This window comes from Toxorhynchites rutilus, chromosome 1 (assembly GCF_029784135.1).
Source record: "Toxorhynchites rutilus septentrionalis strain SRP chromosome 1, ASM2978413v1, whole genome shotgun sequence".
Classification (NCBI taxonomy): Eukaryota; Metazoa; Arthropoda; class Insecta; order Diptera; family Culicidae; genus Toxorhynchites; species Toxorhynchites rutilus.
In genome coordinates, this window is record NC_073744.1 from 61,603,456 (window position 1) to 61,622,461 (window position 19,006).

At 38.4% G+C, this 19,006-nt stretch overlaps 1 protein-coding gene across 4 annotated transcripts in view; it reads left to right on the plus strand.

Moving 5' to 3' along the window:
* Positions 1-19,006, plus strand: part of LOC129775444 (Y+L amino acid transporter 2) — a 74,031-nt gene that overhangs the window by 51,052 nt on the left and 3,973 nt on the right. The window contains exon 9 of one of the 4 annotated variants that reach the window (XM_055780225.1): positions 240-329. The exons of the other annotated variants lie outside the window; for them this stretch is intronic. Coding sequence (XP_055636200.1) covers positions 240-298 — 59 coding nt within the window. The 3' untranslated portion in view covers positions 299-329. The remainder of the gene's footprint in view (positions 1-239; positions 330-19,006) is intronic. 4 annotated transcript variants of the gene reach the window in all.

Sequence of the window (19,006 nt, forward strand, 5' to 3'; positions counted from 1 at the left end):
ATTACAGCTTCCTTTAAATTTTCACCCGAACAGTGGCTTCTCGACTTACTTGGGTTGCAATTGCTACAATTGGTCGTTTTATTCCAGCGTGAATCGTTTTATAGTTCTAATTGGCAAACGCTTTTTAAAATCACATTTCTCTTCTTGTTTTCGTTTTCTTTCCATTGATCCCCGGAACGCAACGTCCCACACATACACGCACTATCTGTTCTTTCTTTCCCTGGATTATCAATTTGCAGGCGGATTCACTCAAAGTTTACAGAAGTTGATGATGGTGGTGCGGCCAAAACAGAAATAAGTTGGTCCGCGTTGAGAGCAAATGCGAACAGGTTTCTATCTCTTATTTTTTCTATTTATTATTCAGTTTTAGTCTGCAGTGTTACTAATAATCTCCATCCATCCATTGGGTAAAACTATCATCGCATGTAGTTCATTATCGTTATTCTACGCTTTTCATGATACTGCTCAATCTGTGAGCAGTAGGAGTGTTCTTCGAAAATGTTGTAGTATTATCGATAGATATGTTTTTAGATCAATAACTCAATAATCATTTACATATACTAAGTGAAACTAACGGAATCGTTGATTTTTAAGTTGGATACTTCTTCTACTTCTTCTTTTCCTTTGTTTACGGAGACTTTAAATCTAACGATTCATCCGTCTCCGATAAGTTGGATATTTTAGGGATCTGGGAGTCATGGGATTATCGTTAAAAATTATCCTCTAGATACCATCGTTCCACACTTCACAACGTTTCATTGCAGATAATGGACCTGATCACGAACATCACTGTCACAGACGCTTTCACGTCACTTACACTTCACTTAATCTTTTTGTGTCTATCATCATTGTCACGGACAGTTGCGTGTCAAAAAAACTCCGTGAAGTGAAAGAGTTCATTCGCGTTTATAAGAGACATGTCGGTTGCATAATTTCGGGCGTTTGAACGTTATGTGGGTGTAATTAATACAATGTATGATTTATTATTCCATTTAATTAAGCGTATGTTTTAGAATGACAAGTTTGCAATTATAACTCGATGATTTGGTATTTCAATGCAATCTCTATTCGGGCTCATTCCATGATTCATTTGTTTGGTGCGTTAGTTTGCTGACATGTCGGTTGCATAATTTCGGGCGTTTGAACGTTATGTCGGCTGCATAATTTCGGGCGTTTGAACGTTATGTCGGCTGCATAATTTCGGACGTTTGAACGTTATGTGGGTGTAATTAATACAATGTGTGATTTAATATTCCATTTAATTAAGCGTATGTTATAGATAACAAGTTTGCAATTATAACTCGATGATTCGGTATTTCAATGCAATCTCTATTCGGGCTCATTCCATGATTCATTTGTTTGGTGCGTTAGTTTGCTGAATCAAACGCTAGTTCAAAAATGAGGAATACTTGGTTGCTCGTGAATAATGTAGTTGTTGAACATATGGGAATGTAATTTTATTTTCCCTTCTATAAATTACTCTAGAGATAAAACATGACTATTTCGTATAATAATGAACATCTCGCATATTCTTTTCCTTAGCTCTATCTTACTCGTTTGAATATTGAGAAGCATTTAGTATTGGTCAAGGTTAGAATCATGTTATTAGAACCATTTCTACAATTTTGTTGAATAATAATTCCTTCTCTAACTCGTAGAACACCCGTATTTATCCACCTCACGATCAGTATAATCTGAGCTACTCCCATATGGGATTCTGAATTTCTGTAATTTGATATACGGGACATAAAGTTTGATTTAATTATTTAAACTGAAACTGGTCAGCAGCGTCGGTCAGAAGCATAAACTTTATATAAAATATCTGGTTTCAGAGAATTTGCCAAAAGCAGAAAGTGACTCAAATTTCCTTTAGATGGATATCAAAATTATGAAAAAATAAATAGAGAAGAATTTAAAAATTTCAGTATCTTGTGAATACTTTGCAATGATAGACTCATTTTTTCCTTGTTTGAAACTTATTATCACTTTTTTAATACTCTTTCATTCAAAGAATGTCTTCAAAACAATATCTATTACGTTGAAAATATCTATTAAGAAAAAAGAAATAAAAAACAAAGCCGTATTCGTTACAACTACCGTCCTGATTCGGGTCTTGTCCACCAATTGCGAATGTTTGAATTACAAAAACCTGTTCTGCAATGTTGGAAAAACTTTACAGTTATTATTTTATACTTAAAATATCAACAAATCAATACTATACATAATCATAATAATGAATCGATTGATTGAGTAATGATCATTCTTTCTAATAATAGATTATTAAGCGGCCTTCGTTGCCATTTTATTGTGTTGCCACTCTCTCTTAGTCTAATCCTAAAAATAGAAACAAAAAATTTCTGTTCATTGAGGACAATCGGAAGTAGACCTTCGCCATGTTTCAATGGGTCTACGGGAACTACATTTTTAATCCTCAATTACATCCCATAGCACATTTACCGAATCCAAATAAACAAATTTTCGGCCTCTGGATAGTCAGAATTTCTTTCTAAAAATGCCACCAGGCGGGTAAATTGCTGTTTGTTTATCTTTTGTTTCTTAAACAAGACAAGCCAAGATTCAAATGTTAGCAAAAAGCGAAATAAATAAAAAATTAAACTCACTCCATTCCGCGTGACTAGCTTTCACCATCTAAAACACAAGTGACAAATATACCTGTTTTTCTCCGTGACATGACAGTATATTCATGATAACACCGAGTTCATCAAAGTTGTCACGACGGATGAACTCTCCTGGATTCTACACACACGGTGACAGCTGTAATAAGGTTGTATACAATTCACTTCGTTTTCACCTTGAAGTGACGTTCGTGATCAGGCCCTTAATCTTTTTGTGTCTATCATCATTGTCACGGACAGTTGCGTGTAAAAATAAACTCCGTGAAGTGAAAGAGTTCATTCCCGTTTATAAGAGATATGTCGGTTGCATAGTTTCGGGCGTTTGAACGTTATGTCGGTTGCATAATTTCAGACGTTTGAACGTTATGTAGGTAAAATTAATAAGTGTATGAGATAATATTCCATTTATTTGAACGTATGTTTTAGAATGACAAGTTTGCGATTATACCTCGATGATTTCAATGCCAACTAAAGGGTGTGTCACATCAAATTGCATCACGGAAAAAACGCTGTAGAAATTTAATTTTTAGGAATTATATCTTCAGCTTTCGCTTATAATCAGATAAGAGTGTATAGATCACGTTGGCAATGCTTCACTGTCAATTTTTCGTAAATTTGGAAAAATGTCGAACGAAAAAGAGCGTCGTGAATTAATCCTGTGCACTCATTTCGAGAATCCGGAGTTGTCACATCGGGACATCGGTAAGATGCTGGGAATCATCCAATCCACGGTCAGCAGAGTACTAAAACGATACTTCGAGAACCTAACCATCGACCGGAAGGTGAAGAACGGCAAAAATGGATGCTCCGTCAGTGAAAAAAATCACAAGCGCGTAGTTAAGCAGTTTAGACGTGATCCGAGAAGTTCGGTCCGGGATGTCGCCAATAAGCTGAATTTGTCAAGTTCATTCGTCCTGCGGACCAAGCAGCGGGAGGGCCTGCGTACATACAAGGTTCAGAAGGCTCCTAACCGCGACGAAAGGCAAAACATGGTGGGGAAGACGCGAGCCCGGAAGCTGTACACCGAAATGCTGACGAAGCCGCATTGCCTGGTAATGGACGACGAAACCTACGTAAAAGCGGACTTTCGTCAGCTGCCGGGCCTGTTGTTCTTCTCCGCAGAGGACAAATTCAGCGTTCCGGAGGAGATTCGCATACAGAAACTATCCAAGTTTGCCAAAAAGTACATGGTGTGGCAAGCGATCTGCTCTTGCGGAAAGCGGAGCGCCCCCTTCGTGATGATCGGCACGGTAAACGGGCAGGTTTACCTTAAGGAGTGCCTACAGAAGCGCTTACTACCACTATTGAAGCAGCACGAGGGCCCGACCATCTTCTGGCCGGATCTCGCTTCGTGCCACTATTCAAAGGACGTGTTGGAGTGGTACGACGCCAACGGGGTCACCTTCGTGCCAAAGGAAATGAACCCGCCCAATAGAGAAATATTGGGAGATTATGAAGCAGGCCCTCCGGAAGAACCCAAAAGTTGTCAATTCGGAGGCGGACTTCAAGAGAAAATGGATTTCTGTTCAAAAAAAACTACAACCTGACGTTGTACAGAACCTTATAGACGGGGTAAAGAGGAAGGTGCGAGCATACGGGTTTGGGCTCGAAGTATGAATAAAAAGAAAATGCCAAAAGTTGTTTAATGGTTTTTATTTTACTGTCTTAAATTTTCAAAAGGATCGGTCTACTGGGCGAATTTCTACAGTGTTTTTTCCGTGATGCAATTTGATGTGACACACCCTTTATTCGGACTCATTCCATGATTCATTTGCTTGGTGCATTAGTTTGCTGAATCAAATGCTGGTTCAAAGATGAGGAGGAATACTTGGTTGCTCTTGAATAATGTAGTTGTTGAACATATGGGAATCTAATTTTATTTCATCTCTCTATAAATTACTCTAGAGATCAAGCATAAATATCATGAGTTTAATAATCGATATCTTGCATAATCTTGTACTCAGCTTTGTCTTACTCGTTTGAATAGTGAGAAGTATTTAGTATAGGTCAACATTAGAATCATTTTTCAAGAGCCGTTTCTACAATTTTGATGAACAATAACATCTTCTATATCTCAGAATAAACTCGAATTTATCCATCTCATGGTCAGTATAATCTGAGCAACTCCCATATGAGATTCTGAAGTTTAATCTTCTATCCTTCCCATTCTCGTGTAATTTTATATACGGGACATGAGGTTTGATATAATTATTTAAACAGACACCGGCCGACGCTACTGGTCAGAAGCATAATTTTCAAATGAAACATCTGATGAGTTTCAAGGAATTTGCCAAAAGCAGAAAATGATTCAGATTTTCTTTAGACGGATATCAAAATTATGGTAAAAGAACTAGAGAATAATTTAAAAATTATTAATTTGAAAACTTTGCAATGATAGATTCATTTATTCCTTATTTGAAACTTAAATATTCTTTCATTCAAAGTATGTCTTCAAAACAATATCGTTGAAAATATCTATTACGTAGAAACAAAAGATCAATGGCCTAATTCGATGTAACTATCGTCCTGATTCGGGTCTTGTCCACCAATTGCGAATGTTTGAATTACAAAAAACAGCTCTGCAATGTTGGAAAAACATTACAGTCATTATTTTATATTCAAAATATGAACAAATTTGTTTTGGGCCAGTGGCCTCCATTACCATTTTATGAAGTTGCAACTTTCTGTTAGTCTAATCCTTAAAATAGAAACAAAAAAATTCTATTCATTTAGGACAATCGAAATTAGACCTTTCGCCACGTTTCAATCGGTCTACTGGAGCTACATTTTTAATCCTCAATTACATCCCATAACGTATTTATCGAATCCAAATAAACAGATTTACGTCCTCTGGATACGTCAGGATTTCGTTCTAAAATGCCACCAAGCGGGTAAATTGCTGTTTGTTTATCTTTTCTTTCTTAAAAAGCAAGACATGATTCAAGAAGTTAGCAAAAAAGCTGAATAAATCCGAAATTATACTTACTCCATTCCGCGTGACTAGCTTTCACCATCTAAAACACAAGTGACAAATATACTTGTTTTTCCCGTGACGTGACAGTATCGTGGTATTCATAATAACACCGAGTTCACCGAAGTTGTCACGACGGATGAACTCTTCCGGATTCTACCCACACGGTGGCAGCCGTAATAACGTTGTATACAATTCACTTCGTTTTCACCGTGAAGTGACGTTCGTGATGAGGCCCAATGTAAAAACGCTGATCTCGCATTCATCGGTGGAATGATAGTCGCATTAACCTTTTGTAAGGCCGTAACAACTATATTAACTTTCCGCTGCACTTGGAATATTATTTCAATATTTTACTTAACCAAAAACTTCTAAAGGTATCTGGCAATATTCATTTTTTTGGGCTTCTAAAAATGTACGATCATCATTCGCTATCCAACTCTTGACGAGTAAAGTTCAGTGTCGGTATTGTGCGTTGCCACTTTTGCTATTGTGCTATTGGTACGAGTGAACCGTGTACGAGTGAAGGTCATTGCTGTCCGCTTTCGACCTGACCATTTGTAAAGTGGAACGAAGGAACAAAGGAAGCAGCTCTCTTGCAGCGAGCCGGATTGCGGCTGTTGAACTGATTCGGCATAACGGGATCGCCATCGCGTGACTGTCGCAAACGGGATTCATCGTCATGTGGCTGCGTAAGCTATTCTTGCGCTATTGTGTTGTCTCCGTAGCGCGTAGCCTCTGTCTCTCCCTGATTAGGGCAGTAGAGCGCATTATTGGAACAACTTATATATTAAGGTACACATATTTATTATTAATATTATTATTCAATTCATTTGTTCATTGTTTGATATTATTATCATAATTTTTTTTTTGCTATTTTTTTTTAAGATTATTGTTAAAATCAATAATAATTTAGAAATAAGACAGACATTTTTTTGAATGGAGAATAGTGGAGGATCTCCAGAGATGGAGATCTGCGATAATGAATCTCATACAAGATCTGGGAAAAAACATAAACGAGTCCCTCATAAGGAAGATAATTCTTCTGGGGACGAATCCGCTCATACTACCAAGCCCCCCTCTAAGAAAATTGCAAGCCTCCCTTCTCAACCCACTGTTACTTCCACTCCCCCTCTCCCATCATCGATTTCGCTTCCCCCTTCTGATGCTTCCGATCCAACCCAATCCTCGTCCTCGTCCTCATCCTCATCCTCGTCCTCGTCCTCGTCCTCGTCCTCGTCTTCCCCCTCTGTTGTCTCCGCTCCACGTGTCAGAGTTTATCCAGAAGATGCACCTGGAACTGGCCCTTGGGTTGTTTTCCTCCGGCCAAAACCGAAAGGAAAAAACCTTAACGTGATTCAGATCATGAAAGATCTGGCCAGATACACTTCTGTATCTGAAATTCGCAGGGTTAGACCGAACAAATTGCGAGTTGTCGTGAATGACCGGAAACACGCAAACGAGATTGTTGCTGATCAACATTTCACTCTCGAATATCGAACATTTATACCCTCCCATAACGTAGAAATTGAGGGGGTGATAACTGAAACGGGTCTGACGAGCGAACAAATAAAAGCAGAAGGAAAACGCAAGTTCAAGAAGCTCCCCTCAATGGAAGTGAAAATCTTGGACTGTCGCCAACTCGGGAAACTTTCCCATGATGGGGACCAAACTAAATTTACGCCGTCCGACTCGTTTCGAGTCACCTTTGCTGGTGCCGCCCTCCCTGACTACGTTATGGTGGACAAATTGAGACTACCTGTGCGACTCTTCGTGCCAAAGCCCATGACTTGCAACAAATGCAAGTCAGTTGGTCACACTGTGCCACTTGCGGAGAGCAACATGAGGGGAAATCCTGCAGTGCGACTGAGCATAAATGTCCATATTGCGGGGGATCCCCACACGAGCTCTCAGTTTGTGAAAATTACAAGAGTCGCTGGGAGAAACAGAAGCGCTCTTTGAAGGAACGCTCGAAACGCACTTTTGCGGATATTTTAAAGGGCGCTTCTCCACTGGCCCAACAACAACAACCAATCAACACACAAAATGTCTTCGCCACGTTGCCCGTTGACGAAATAGAAGCGGACACAGCTAACGGGGGCACACCGTTCATTTTCCAAGGGAATCCCCGGCGCAAAAATGTGACCACTCCCAAAGTTCAAGGACAAGCCCCTCCGGTGATACCCCCTGTTAGCATGCCTAAAAAATCGCGTGCAGCGGACAAGCAAAATCAGGTTCCTCCTGGTTTCCGTGGGAATAATTCACCTTCGAATGGCCCAGCACTCGAGGGGACATCAAAAACCCCAACTGTCCCTGTTATTCCGCCCAGTTCAACTTCCCAATCGGGATTTATAAAGTTGTCTGACCTTTTGGACCAAATCTTCAAGTGTTTTAATGTTTCCGACTCCATCAGAACCCTTGTCATCTCAATGCTTCCAGTATTAAAGACAATTTTGCAACAATTGATGCAAACATGGCCCCTCCTTGCAATGATTATCTCTCTTGATGTCTAATTCAAATAGAGAGGTCGGAGATATCACGGTTTTACAGTGGAATTGTCGTAGTCTTATCCCTAAATTGGATACATTCAAATTTTTAATTCATAACTACAATTGTGATGTTTTTGCTCTGTCCGAAACTTGGCTTTCTTCGCGAGATGATATCTCTTTCCACGATTTTAATATTATACGCTTGGACCGTGATGATAGATACGGAGGGGTGCTTTTGGGGATCAATAAGTGCCACTCATTTTTTAGAATTGACCTTCCACCTATTGGAGGGATCGAAGCTGTTGCTTGTCATGCAAACATCAGAGGCAAAGACCTCTGTATTGTCAGCTTGTATTGGCCTCCGAGAGCTGCGGTTAGCCGCAAACAACTTGATGACATGTGCTCACTCCTTCCTGAGCCACGATTGATCTTGGGAGACTTCAACTCTCACGGAACTGCCTGGGGGGAACAGTACGACGACAATCGTTCATTGTTGATATATGACCTTTGTAACAGCTTCAATATGACCGTTTTGAACACTGGGGAAACAACACGTGTACCTAAACCTCCTGCTAACCCAAGTGCTCTTGACCTCTCGCTTTGCTCGAATTCACTATCGTTAGATTGCAAGTGGAATGTAATCCAGGACCCCAACGGTAGTGATCACTTGCCAATCAAAATTTCCATCACCATTGGGTCGAATTCTTCTGAATCTATAAACATGGCATATGACCTCACAAGACACATTGACTGGAAAAAATATGCGGACGCGATTGCTCTAGCCATCAATTCCAGAGATGGTTTACCTCCATTGGAGGAGTATAACTTCCTTTCTCGTTTGATCTATGACAGCGCGGTTCGCGCTCAAACGAAACCCATCCCAGGTTCCACCATTTCCCGAAGGCCTCCCAATCTATGGTGGGATAGCCAATGTTCCAAGCTTTATGTAGAAAAATCGAATGCATTTAAAGCTTTTCGGAAACGTGGAACCCCTGAAAATTTTCAAATGTATTTAGCCCTTGAGAATCAGTTCAAAAATTTGATCAAAGGGAAAAAACGTGCTTATTGGCGAAATTTCGTGGGAGGTTTGTCACGAGAAACGTCAATGAAAAAATTATGGAAAGTGGCTCGAAACATGAGAAATCGCTCTTCAACGAATGAAAGCGAGGAATATTCACATCGATGGATTTTGAATTTTGCACGGAAGGTTTGTCCTGATTCCGCTCCTGTGCAAAAAATTGTTCGAGATATACCACAAGGTAGGTGCGATCTTGATTCCGAGTTTTCGATGGTAGAATTCTCTCTTGCTCTGCTCTCATGTAACAATTCTGCTCCGGGATCGGATAGAATTAAGTTCAACTTGCTGAAAAACCTCCCTGATGTGGCGTAACATCGCTTGTTGAATTTATTCAATCGGTTTCTGGAGAATAATATTGTTCCAGATGATTGGAGACAAGTACGAGTTATAGCTATTCAAAAACCCGGAAAACCCGCGTCCGACTTCAATTCGTACCGCCCAATAGCAATGCTGTCTTGTATACGGAAATTGTTGGAGAAAATGATCTTGTTTCGCCTTGATCGATGGGTTGAAACGAATGGCCTACTCTCAGATACACAATATGGGTTCCGCAGGGGCAAGGGGACGAATGATTGTCTTGCGTTGCTTTCTTCAGAAATTCAAATGGCTTACGCCGAAAAAAAACAAATGGCTTCAGTATTCTTAGACATAAAGGGGGCCTTCGATTCTGTTTCAATAGAGGTTTTGTCGGACAAATTACACTCTCGGGGTCTGCCGCCTCTATTGAATAATATGTTATATAACTTGCTTTGTGAGAAACATTTGAACTTTTCTCACGGAGATTCGGCAGTAAGTCGGGTCTCTTACATGGGCCTCCCCCAGGGCTCATGTTTAAGCCCCCTTTTGTACAACTTCTATGTAAGCGACATCGACAATTGCCTTACACAAAATTGCAGCCTAAGACAACTTGCAGATGATGGAGTGGTGTCTGTCGTAGGATCAAACGAATCCGACCTGCAAGGACCCTTACAAGATACTTTGAACAATTTTTCAACCTGGGCCATTGGGCTAGGGATCGAATTCTCCACGGAGAAAACAGAGATGGTGGTTTTTTCTAGGAAGCATAGACCAGCAAAACCAAAGCTTCAACTTTTGGGTAAACCGATCACTCATTCTATGTCATTCAAGTATCTTGGGGTCTGGTTCGACTCCAAATGTACTTGGGGGGCCCATATTAGGTATCTGAGTAAAAAATGCCAACAAAGAATAAACTTTCTCCGTACAATTACCGGCACCTGGTGGGGAGCCCACCCAGAAGATCTTATAATGTTGTATCGAACAACTATTCTCTCAGTGATGGAGTATGGCAGTTTCTGTTTTCAATCAGCTGCCAAAACACACCTCATTAAACTCGAGCGAATTCAGTATCTTTGTCTCCGTATCGCGTTGGGATGTATGCCCTCAACGCATACCATGAGTCTCGAGGTTTTGGCAGGCCTTCTCCCACTAAAAGATCGCTTCAATTTATTATCTCTTCGGTTCTTCATCCGGTGTAAGGTCATGAACCCATTGGTGATCGGAAATTTTGAGCAGCTGATCGAGCTAAATTTTCACTCCGGATTCGTGAGTTCATATCATGAATTCATCTCCATGCAGGTTGATCCTTCTTCGTATATTCCCAACCGTGTTTGTTTCCCTGACTACATCAATTCCTCTGTGCATTTTGATCTGTCCATGAAGCAAGATATCCATGGATATTCAGATTACCAACGATCGAGGATCGCTCCAACGATCTTCGATGAAAAGTATGGGGGTATCAATTGTGATAATATGTACTTCACTGATGGGTCCACTATAAACAAGTCCACAGGATTTGGAGTGTTCAACGAATTTTTTAGCACCTCACACAGTCTTCAGAATCCTTGCTCAGTGTATATTGCTGAATTGGCAGCAATTCATTGGGCGCTGGACAGCGTTGCCTCACGACCTGTTGAACACTATTACATTGTAACGGATAGTCTTAGCTCTGTCGAAGCTATCCGTTCAGTGAGGCCGGAAAAGCACTCGCCGTACTTCCTTGAGAGAATACGAGAAATTTTGAGTGCTTTATCCAGACGCTGTTATGTCATTACCTTTATCTGGGTCCCTTCACATTGCTCCATTCCGGGTAATGAGAGGGCTGACTCATTAGCAAAGGTAGGTGCAATTGAAGGCGATATTTATCAGCGTCAAATCGCCTTCAATGAATTTTATTCTTTAGTCCGCAAAAATACCATCGCCAACTGGCAACGCAAGTGGAATGAAGATGAATTGGGCCGGTGGTTTCACTCGATTATCCCTAAGGTTAGCCTCAAACCGTGGTTCAAAAGTCTGGACTTGAGTCGGGGCTTTATTCGCACCTTCTCCCGATTCATGTCCAATCACTGTTCGTTAGACGCGCTACTCATTCGTTTCAATCTGGCCGGCAGCAATATCTGCGTTTGTGGCCGAGGTTACCACGACATCGAGCACATTGTTTGGTCGTGCGAGGTGTATCTGGTCGCCAGATCGAATTTAAAAAACTCCCTTCGGGCCCGAGGAAGACAGCCCAATGTGCCGGTGAGAGATGTGTTGGCGCGGTTAGACCTTGATTACATGTCCCATATATATGTTTTCCTTAAAGCTATAGATCTTCGTGTGTGATTGCCCCTACATCCTTATACCCTCCTTTCCTTCCTTTGCGGGTAATTCGTCCCCTTGCTATAAATAGTAGAATAAGTTGAAATGTAAATACACTATAGATATACGAATAGATTTATAAATTGAGTGTTCATCAACATTGTTACAATTTCCTTATATCCCATCCTTCTCCTAAAAATATGTCACCCTCCTAAACTCGAGTACACCGCGAGTAATCGGTTTTCCACCTTACTAACCATAGATGTAAGAAAATTGTTTATATATATAGTTTTAAAATTATATTTAAGAATTCGGCTCCTTTAAACTTAAGTAACTGAGCCTGTAAAAATAAACGAATTAAAAAAAAAAAAAAAAATGTACGATATTAATTTGGGAGTCATTTCGACGTAGGACTACGTCTTTCATTTATGAACTGGGGTGTAAGTTCAATGTTTCGAAAACCCGAGCGCTACGCCGGAGCAACAAGATTTTTAGAGGTCATACCGTTAATACAAAATTGACATTTTACTATTCATGTTATAGATCGATAAAAAATATGAAATCCTTTCAAATAACTGCGAAGTTTTACAGAAGTGTGAAAAAATGACCCCGTAAAAACTTGAAAACGGAGGGGCACAAGCGCCATTTCGACTGTGAAGTGGCGTAAGCGCCATTCCCCCTATGATGTGACGTAATTTGATTGTGATGCGATGTGATTTTTTATCTGTTATGATAGCATAGGATGAACGAGCAGGGACAACAAATTTCACATAACAACATCTTCAGTAATAAGTATAATGAAAGTCACATGCATTCTTTCTTGTAGAAAGATACTTTTCCGAGAAGCTCGTCATGCCAAATATTTGAATCAAAAACAGTCCAGCCCCATGCTTTGCTGCATTTATAATACCAATTTTGTTTCAGAACTACAAAACATAGGGATACCATCTGTCCTGGTTTAGCAGGACCTGTCCTGATTTTAAGATGCTTTTGTGGTGTCCTGATTTATTTTTTATATTCTATTCTATTTATTTTTTATATTCCGTTGACAAATCATAATTCATTAAAAAATTTGTTGAATTTTGTTTTTGAGTAAAAACTAGACGTGGGTTGTATCTGTGATATAACCGCAAGGTTGACGTAGAACTACCGTTGGTTTAGTAATCATTTGTTTGAAGTTGCAATTCTCAGTGAATGAATAGAGAATTTTGAGAATTCACTGATCGTTCTTCTCGTGTATGTGTGAGTATTAGTATTAAACTATTATTGATACTGGGAAATACACAAAATTCGACTCTTTTAAACTGGCTGGTGATCCTGAAAAGGATGGATGGTTGGCTTCTTAAAGGATGCTGAAGATGGTTGATACGTGATTTATTCTTGTTCTCGTGAGATCAATACCCGAGATGTGTGTTATTGCCAGTGTCTATCTCTACATTTACTGCCGCCACAGATGATTTTATATTTGTTTCACCATTATATATATTTGTTAATGTATAAAATCAACAACCTTTACTTGCCATTCAGTACACGAACTCTCTGCACCCAATGTTATGAAAACCAACGATGTAAATAATCCATGCGAGCTTCTGCACCCAAAGCTTTCTTGAACTCTGGTACTGTTGCTTTTATCAAACAAAAATCACAAATTGGAAAACGAAAAATCTGTCGCATCGCAAAAATTGTCCAATTTCAAGTGCTTATTGCTTAGTCATTTGCTGGCGTTAAAGTCGCCATGAACAGAGAAAAGAAGAAGAAGAGTCGCTGATGTATTCACGAGATATTTACATCAATCGATTTAGGCACTTCCTAATAATTTGAAACAGAAGTTTGGAATCCACAATGAATGGTTCGTACAAGTAAATCTGATTTGGAAAAGCATATCCGAACACCGAAATATTACAATAACATTCAATTGGATTCCACTTCCAGTCTTCAGATTGCAACGCGGTGCTTATGTGTAACAAGTTTTTGTAAGCAGTTGAGCTCTCACTCTTGTATACACATGCGCTCTGAGCACTCTCCGAAACATAAATAAAATATTTTGATGTCAGCTTCGTTTTTGCAGTGAGTTTTGCACCGAATTATGCGCCGTATTTCCATACTTGTTTTACACCGCGCTTGAATCTGGTTATCTGACGTATTTTTCTTCACACAAGTGCATACGGTTGGTATGGATGTGCGCTGTTGTTTTTATGCTTTGCTTAGAACGAGTGAAGACAAAACGGGCGCTAGAATTTGATGCGTGTGTATAAAATGAGGCGCGCATAACACAGAGAAGCGATGTTTAGTATCTGAATTCTTCGCTGTACTCATTCGGTTATCTCGTGTTTATGAATTTTTTACATTCGTACCAAGAGAAAATACGTGTTTGTTATGAACGTGCGCTGATGAAAATTAAACTCAAGTACAGCGCAGCGTATGTTTTCTGAATACTGCTTCCAAATCCATGCGAAATTATGTGGTGTAAAAATCAAACCGTTCAGAAGATTTGGGCTGCAGAAGGAACTCTTGCATTGCGAACATCATAAAAACTTCAAACCCATGGATTATCTCCGACACTATTGCGCTTGATGTTTGATGGCTCGGAAACCGCCCAAGAATCTCCTATTCTCCAACAGAACAGAAGCCATTACCTCCGGAGCATTTTCATCGCATGGATCGTCCGAAAAATACTTTAAATAAATAAATTGAAGTATTTTGGTCTCTTGAAGCGCAAATCACATACAACGTATTTTTATTTATTTATAACTCAAAAAAATGATAATGGTTTGGTCATAATCGTAGCTGTGACAGGTGTCCTGATTTTCAACTCCGACCAGATGGTATCCATAACAAAATATGTACCGTCGATGGGGGTGAAAATGGGATATGGGGGTGAAATTGAGTCAAAAATGGAGAAAGTTACTATCAGTAACAACTTGACAAATATTGCGAATATTTTTGAAAGCTGTGAGCCGTTCAATAGGAGACATATTTCCACAACTTTCTATGCATAATACAGGTAAACTTCGATATAACGTACATTTCACTTTCAAAATTGTACGTTGTATCGAATTGTACGTTATATCGAAGCATAATAAAGTACTCACAAACGTAGTCTATAATACATTATTGTGTTGCTATTTTAGTAAAGTTAATGAATAACTTCAATCAGAAGACGAAGCCAGCCTTTCTCATGATGTTTCCCTTCGTACTGTTTATTAAAGCTTGATTCATTTAGAATCCGGAATTACAAAACCAGCTGTATTTCGGGATTGATTGAAGGTACAAAACTTGTTTTAGCATCACAACACAGATAATTCATTGTTCTATCAGGAAAAAAATATTGGATTTTTTTTCCTTTACACTTTGGAAATGTGTACGTTATATCGAGGTAAAATGTACGTCATATCGAGGTAAAATGTACGTCATATCGAGTGACGTTATATCGAGGGTACGTTATAACGAGGGTACGTTATATCGAAGTTTCCCTGTACTTAACTATAGTACAAATAGTTATTATTTAATAATTTATCAAAGTTTGATGTGTAAATAGCTATCAAATAACACCCCAGAAAAAATCTCATGCCCAGCATTACACAGAACTACTAAAATTGTAAATATTGGATAGAATTATTCTTTAACACTAGATTGCCCAAGCAAGTCATTTTGACTGCTTTTCAATTTCAATTAGGAAAGCTGTTATGTATATAATGGCACAGTTTCTTAGAATGTTCTGACTTTTTACACAACAACTAAGCATCCGCTAAGGATCCGAATATCAGAGATTGATTTTGCAAAGTTAACATGCTTTCAGTTTTCGTTCAATATTCCTATGCGACTGGACAACATATATGCGACTAGAATCCAATTTTTATGCATATGTGGTTTTTCACGTGGCTTCAAATTAGTATATCGATCATCTGAATCGGCCCGGTAGTTTGAAAGTTGTGAATTTGAAAAAAAAGTCATTTTTGAAAAAAAAAAAGGAAAAATAATTTTTCGGACCATTGGTTAATTTTGAAAAATCAATACTCTAAAACACAAAATAACGCATCCCTGAATTTTGGACATGTTATCTAAAAAAATCTTAGCTTAAAGTAAAAATACAATAAAATATGGCGTCCTTGGTCCCGAGACAATGTAAGCTATAAAAAAATACAATCAATAACTACGAGACCAAGATCTAAAATTTCTGCAAGTATAATATTTTTCGAAAAGAGGCTAACTAATTGGCTTTAACTTGATATGTCGATCATCTGAATCGGTGCAGTAGTTCAAAAGTAATGAGTTTAAAAAAAAAATCGAAAAATAATGATCTTTCGGACCAACTTAAAATAGAAATGGTAACTTATTTAATTTGATATGTAGATCATCCGAATCGGGCCAGTAGTTCGAAAGTCAAAAAGCCATTTTTGGAAAAAATGGGGAAAAAATGATTTTTTGGACAACCCTAAAATGGAAATGATCATCCTAATGATAAAAATACGGGTCTAATGTTTTGCGATAAAGAACAAAACTACAACTTTTCACGAAAATCTGAGAACCACTATTTCGGTTTGACAGGGAATGGCTGTATAAAACATTTACATGGCCCTTCAAGGTGGATTGACACTATTTTCGTAACTCAAATAATCAAACAAGACACATGTTGTTAAATGATCTTGAAATTATTGAGAAATTGATATCTAAACACAATTCTTATTAGAAAGTAATATTCACTACTTTGACCCATTGTCATCCCCTCTAAAGGGTGAGATTAGGTCAACTTTCATTTAATCGTAGTTCAGTGAAAAATTAATTAATTAAATTTAAAAAAAATAATTAATTAATAATTAATAATTCAACAATTCTTTGAACACTTACGAGTGTTCATCATTAGAGAACATTTCTACGTAATCAGAATTGTGTTTTACTCTAATTTACGATAGTTATTCAACAAAAAGTTCGAAAACTACATTTTGACCCATTTTCACCCCCATCGACTTAGAAGCCCCGTTCGAAAACCTCGTCAAATAATTAAATTCATAAAAACAAACCCATCTTAAAGGAACAAACTGTCACCAAGATCCTGTTTGTGCAAACAAACGGCATTGGAGCGTCGGGTTCGTGCAAGCTCCCCAATGCCACAAGGAATCCACCGGTAGGAACAATGGTACCCCGAAGGCGACCAAGGAAGCACCAGCATCGTGAAAAATATCCGCTTGAGAAGATAGAGGAGATGGTCGCCACAAACACACACACACAAACACACGCGCAATTCGTTTCGTTGATGCCAAATGTATTAAAATTGCATGGGACATAGTTTTTTTTTCATAATATTAGACGAAACATATGGTTTTGGACAAGAAAAATAGTTATCTCGATTTTTCATTCGGAACTTGTTGCGAAATGTTGATTTGCACGATAATATACCCTATGCAAAACATTAGCTCATTCGAACTTCATTTATTAGTGTCGCAGACGTTGCAATTTGAGGTTTTTTTAAGCCGAATAATAACCGAAAATCGGGGTTTTCAAAAAAAAATTGATACCAAATGTCTCAAAATTGCATGACACGTCGAGATTTACAGCTATCATAAAACTTTTTTTTTGGCTAAAATCAACTTTTCAAACGGAAAAACGACCAGTGCCAGAAAAAAAATTTTTGACAAAAATATTTCGATTTTCCTTTGTTTTTCTAAAGATTTTCTGGACTAACACATTTTTTTGCTAACCAACTCAACAGCAAATCCGATTAACCTTATCAACCAGCTTTCATTTGATTCCTAGAAAGTTCATGTAGGATCTTCCCATACAGAGATTTTTTAGTTTGAATGAAAAATTAACCCTCCGTCTTTGATGATGGAATATTCAATAAACAAACATCGCACCGCAAATCGAAAGGCAGTTTTTAAAACTCCAATGGATTCTGCAAAAATGGATTCTGCAAAAGGATAATTTGTTACTTTGACGAATATTTAATTTTTTTGCGCCGATTTCAAAAAAGTGCCAAAAACAGGATTATTATAGTGCTTTACAAAATCCACTGTAATTCTGCAAATGTCACAGTAAGTTCTAATGTTTGCGGGCAAATTTTTAGCCTAGTGTATTCCTCTAACATCTGTGACCGTTTTATATTGATACGTTCAGCCGTTTTTTCTAGCCGATTTTTCAAAATTTGAAGTAAACAACAAAGAACATTTGATCGCAAATCATGCCAGATGTACAAAATCCTACACGACTCTCAGAATGAACGATTCGTAACTTTCGTTTTTATGGAAGTTTTAGCTTCAAAATGATGCACATCCTATCGATATGCGTTGATTCTTCACGAAGTTACAGCATGTCAAAAATCACTTCAAATTTCCAACTTCGCACTCTGTTCCTCAAATTTTGTTTGTCAAGTGTAGTTTGAGAATTAGTGAGAAGCAATCTATTATATGTAGGACAAACATGAAAAAGCGGAGAGTGGATTTTCCTCTACTTTTGTTTTGGATAAAGCAAACGACAATCTTACTTTGAGGATAAAAACCTTGAGCCTCCAACGTAGAGGTAGTGGGGGCAAATTGTTCATGGGGGGCAAATTGGTCATGGGGGGCAAAGTGGTCACCTGCTTGTTTGGTAGTATAAGTTCTGTGCGAATGGTATCTAAGGAATTTCTTGTGAAATTCAGTTTATTTAATCTTATATGTTGGACAAATCATCAGTTTGGACGACTGTTCACATATTCTAGGAGAGGTGAACAGATATTTTGTTTAAACTCAGCGATTAATTAGCATAGACATTATTTTCATGTTTGGGGGCAAAGTGGTCATAGGTGAATAACAACATACAATGTTCTGTTTATTGAAGCTAATATACCTGATCACATTTTGCTCTTGAATAAGATCCTTTTGTGGCTTTTTGTGGCACAGGTGACACCTTTACCTCCAAGCAAAAAAAAAGTTCGATTTTTCACATTTTTTTCTAATGATGAAAAGTGTACTATTTTTATAGTAAAAGCCGTTTGCTATCTTGAAGAACAATGAGTTGAACTATAATATTCTCCGAGAAACGGGAATTAAATCGGTATATGGGCGCTGGAAATGGGCATATTCCTTAGGGTGACCACTATGCCCCCACTTCCCCTACCACTCTCGTTTTCGAAAACACACCCCTCCCCATCCCAAATATTTATTCATTCATTCATTCAATGAGAATTGATTCAGAAGAAACTTCAAACTAATGATCACTAAACCAACGGCAGTTCTACGTCAACCTTGCGGTTATA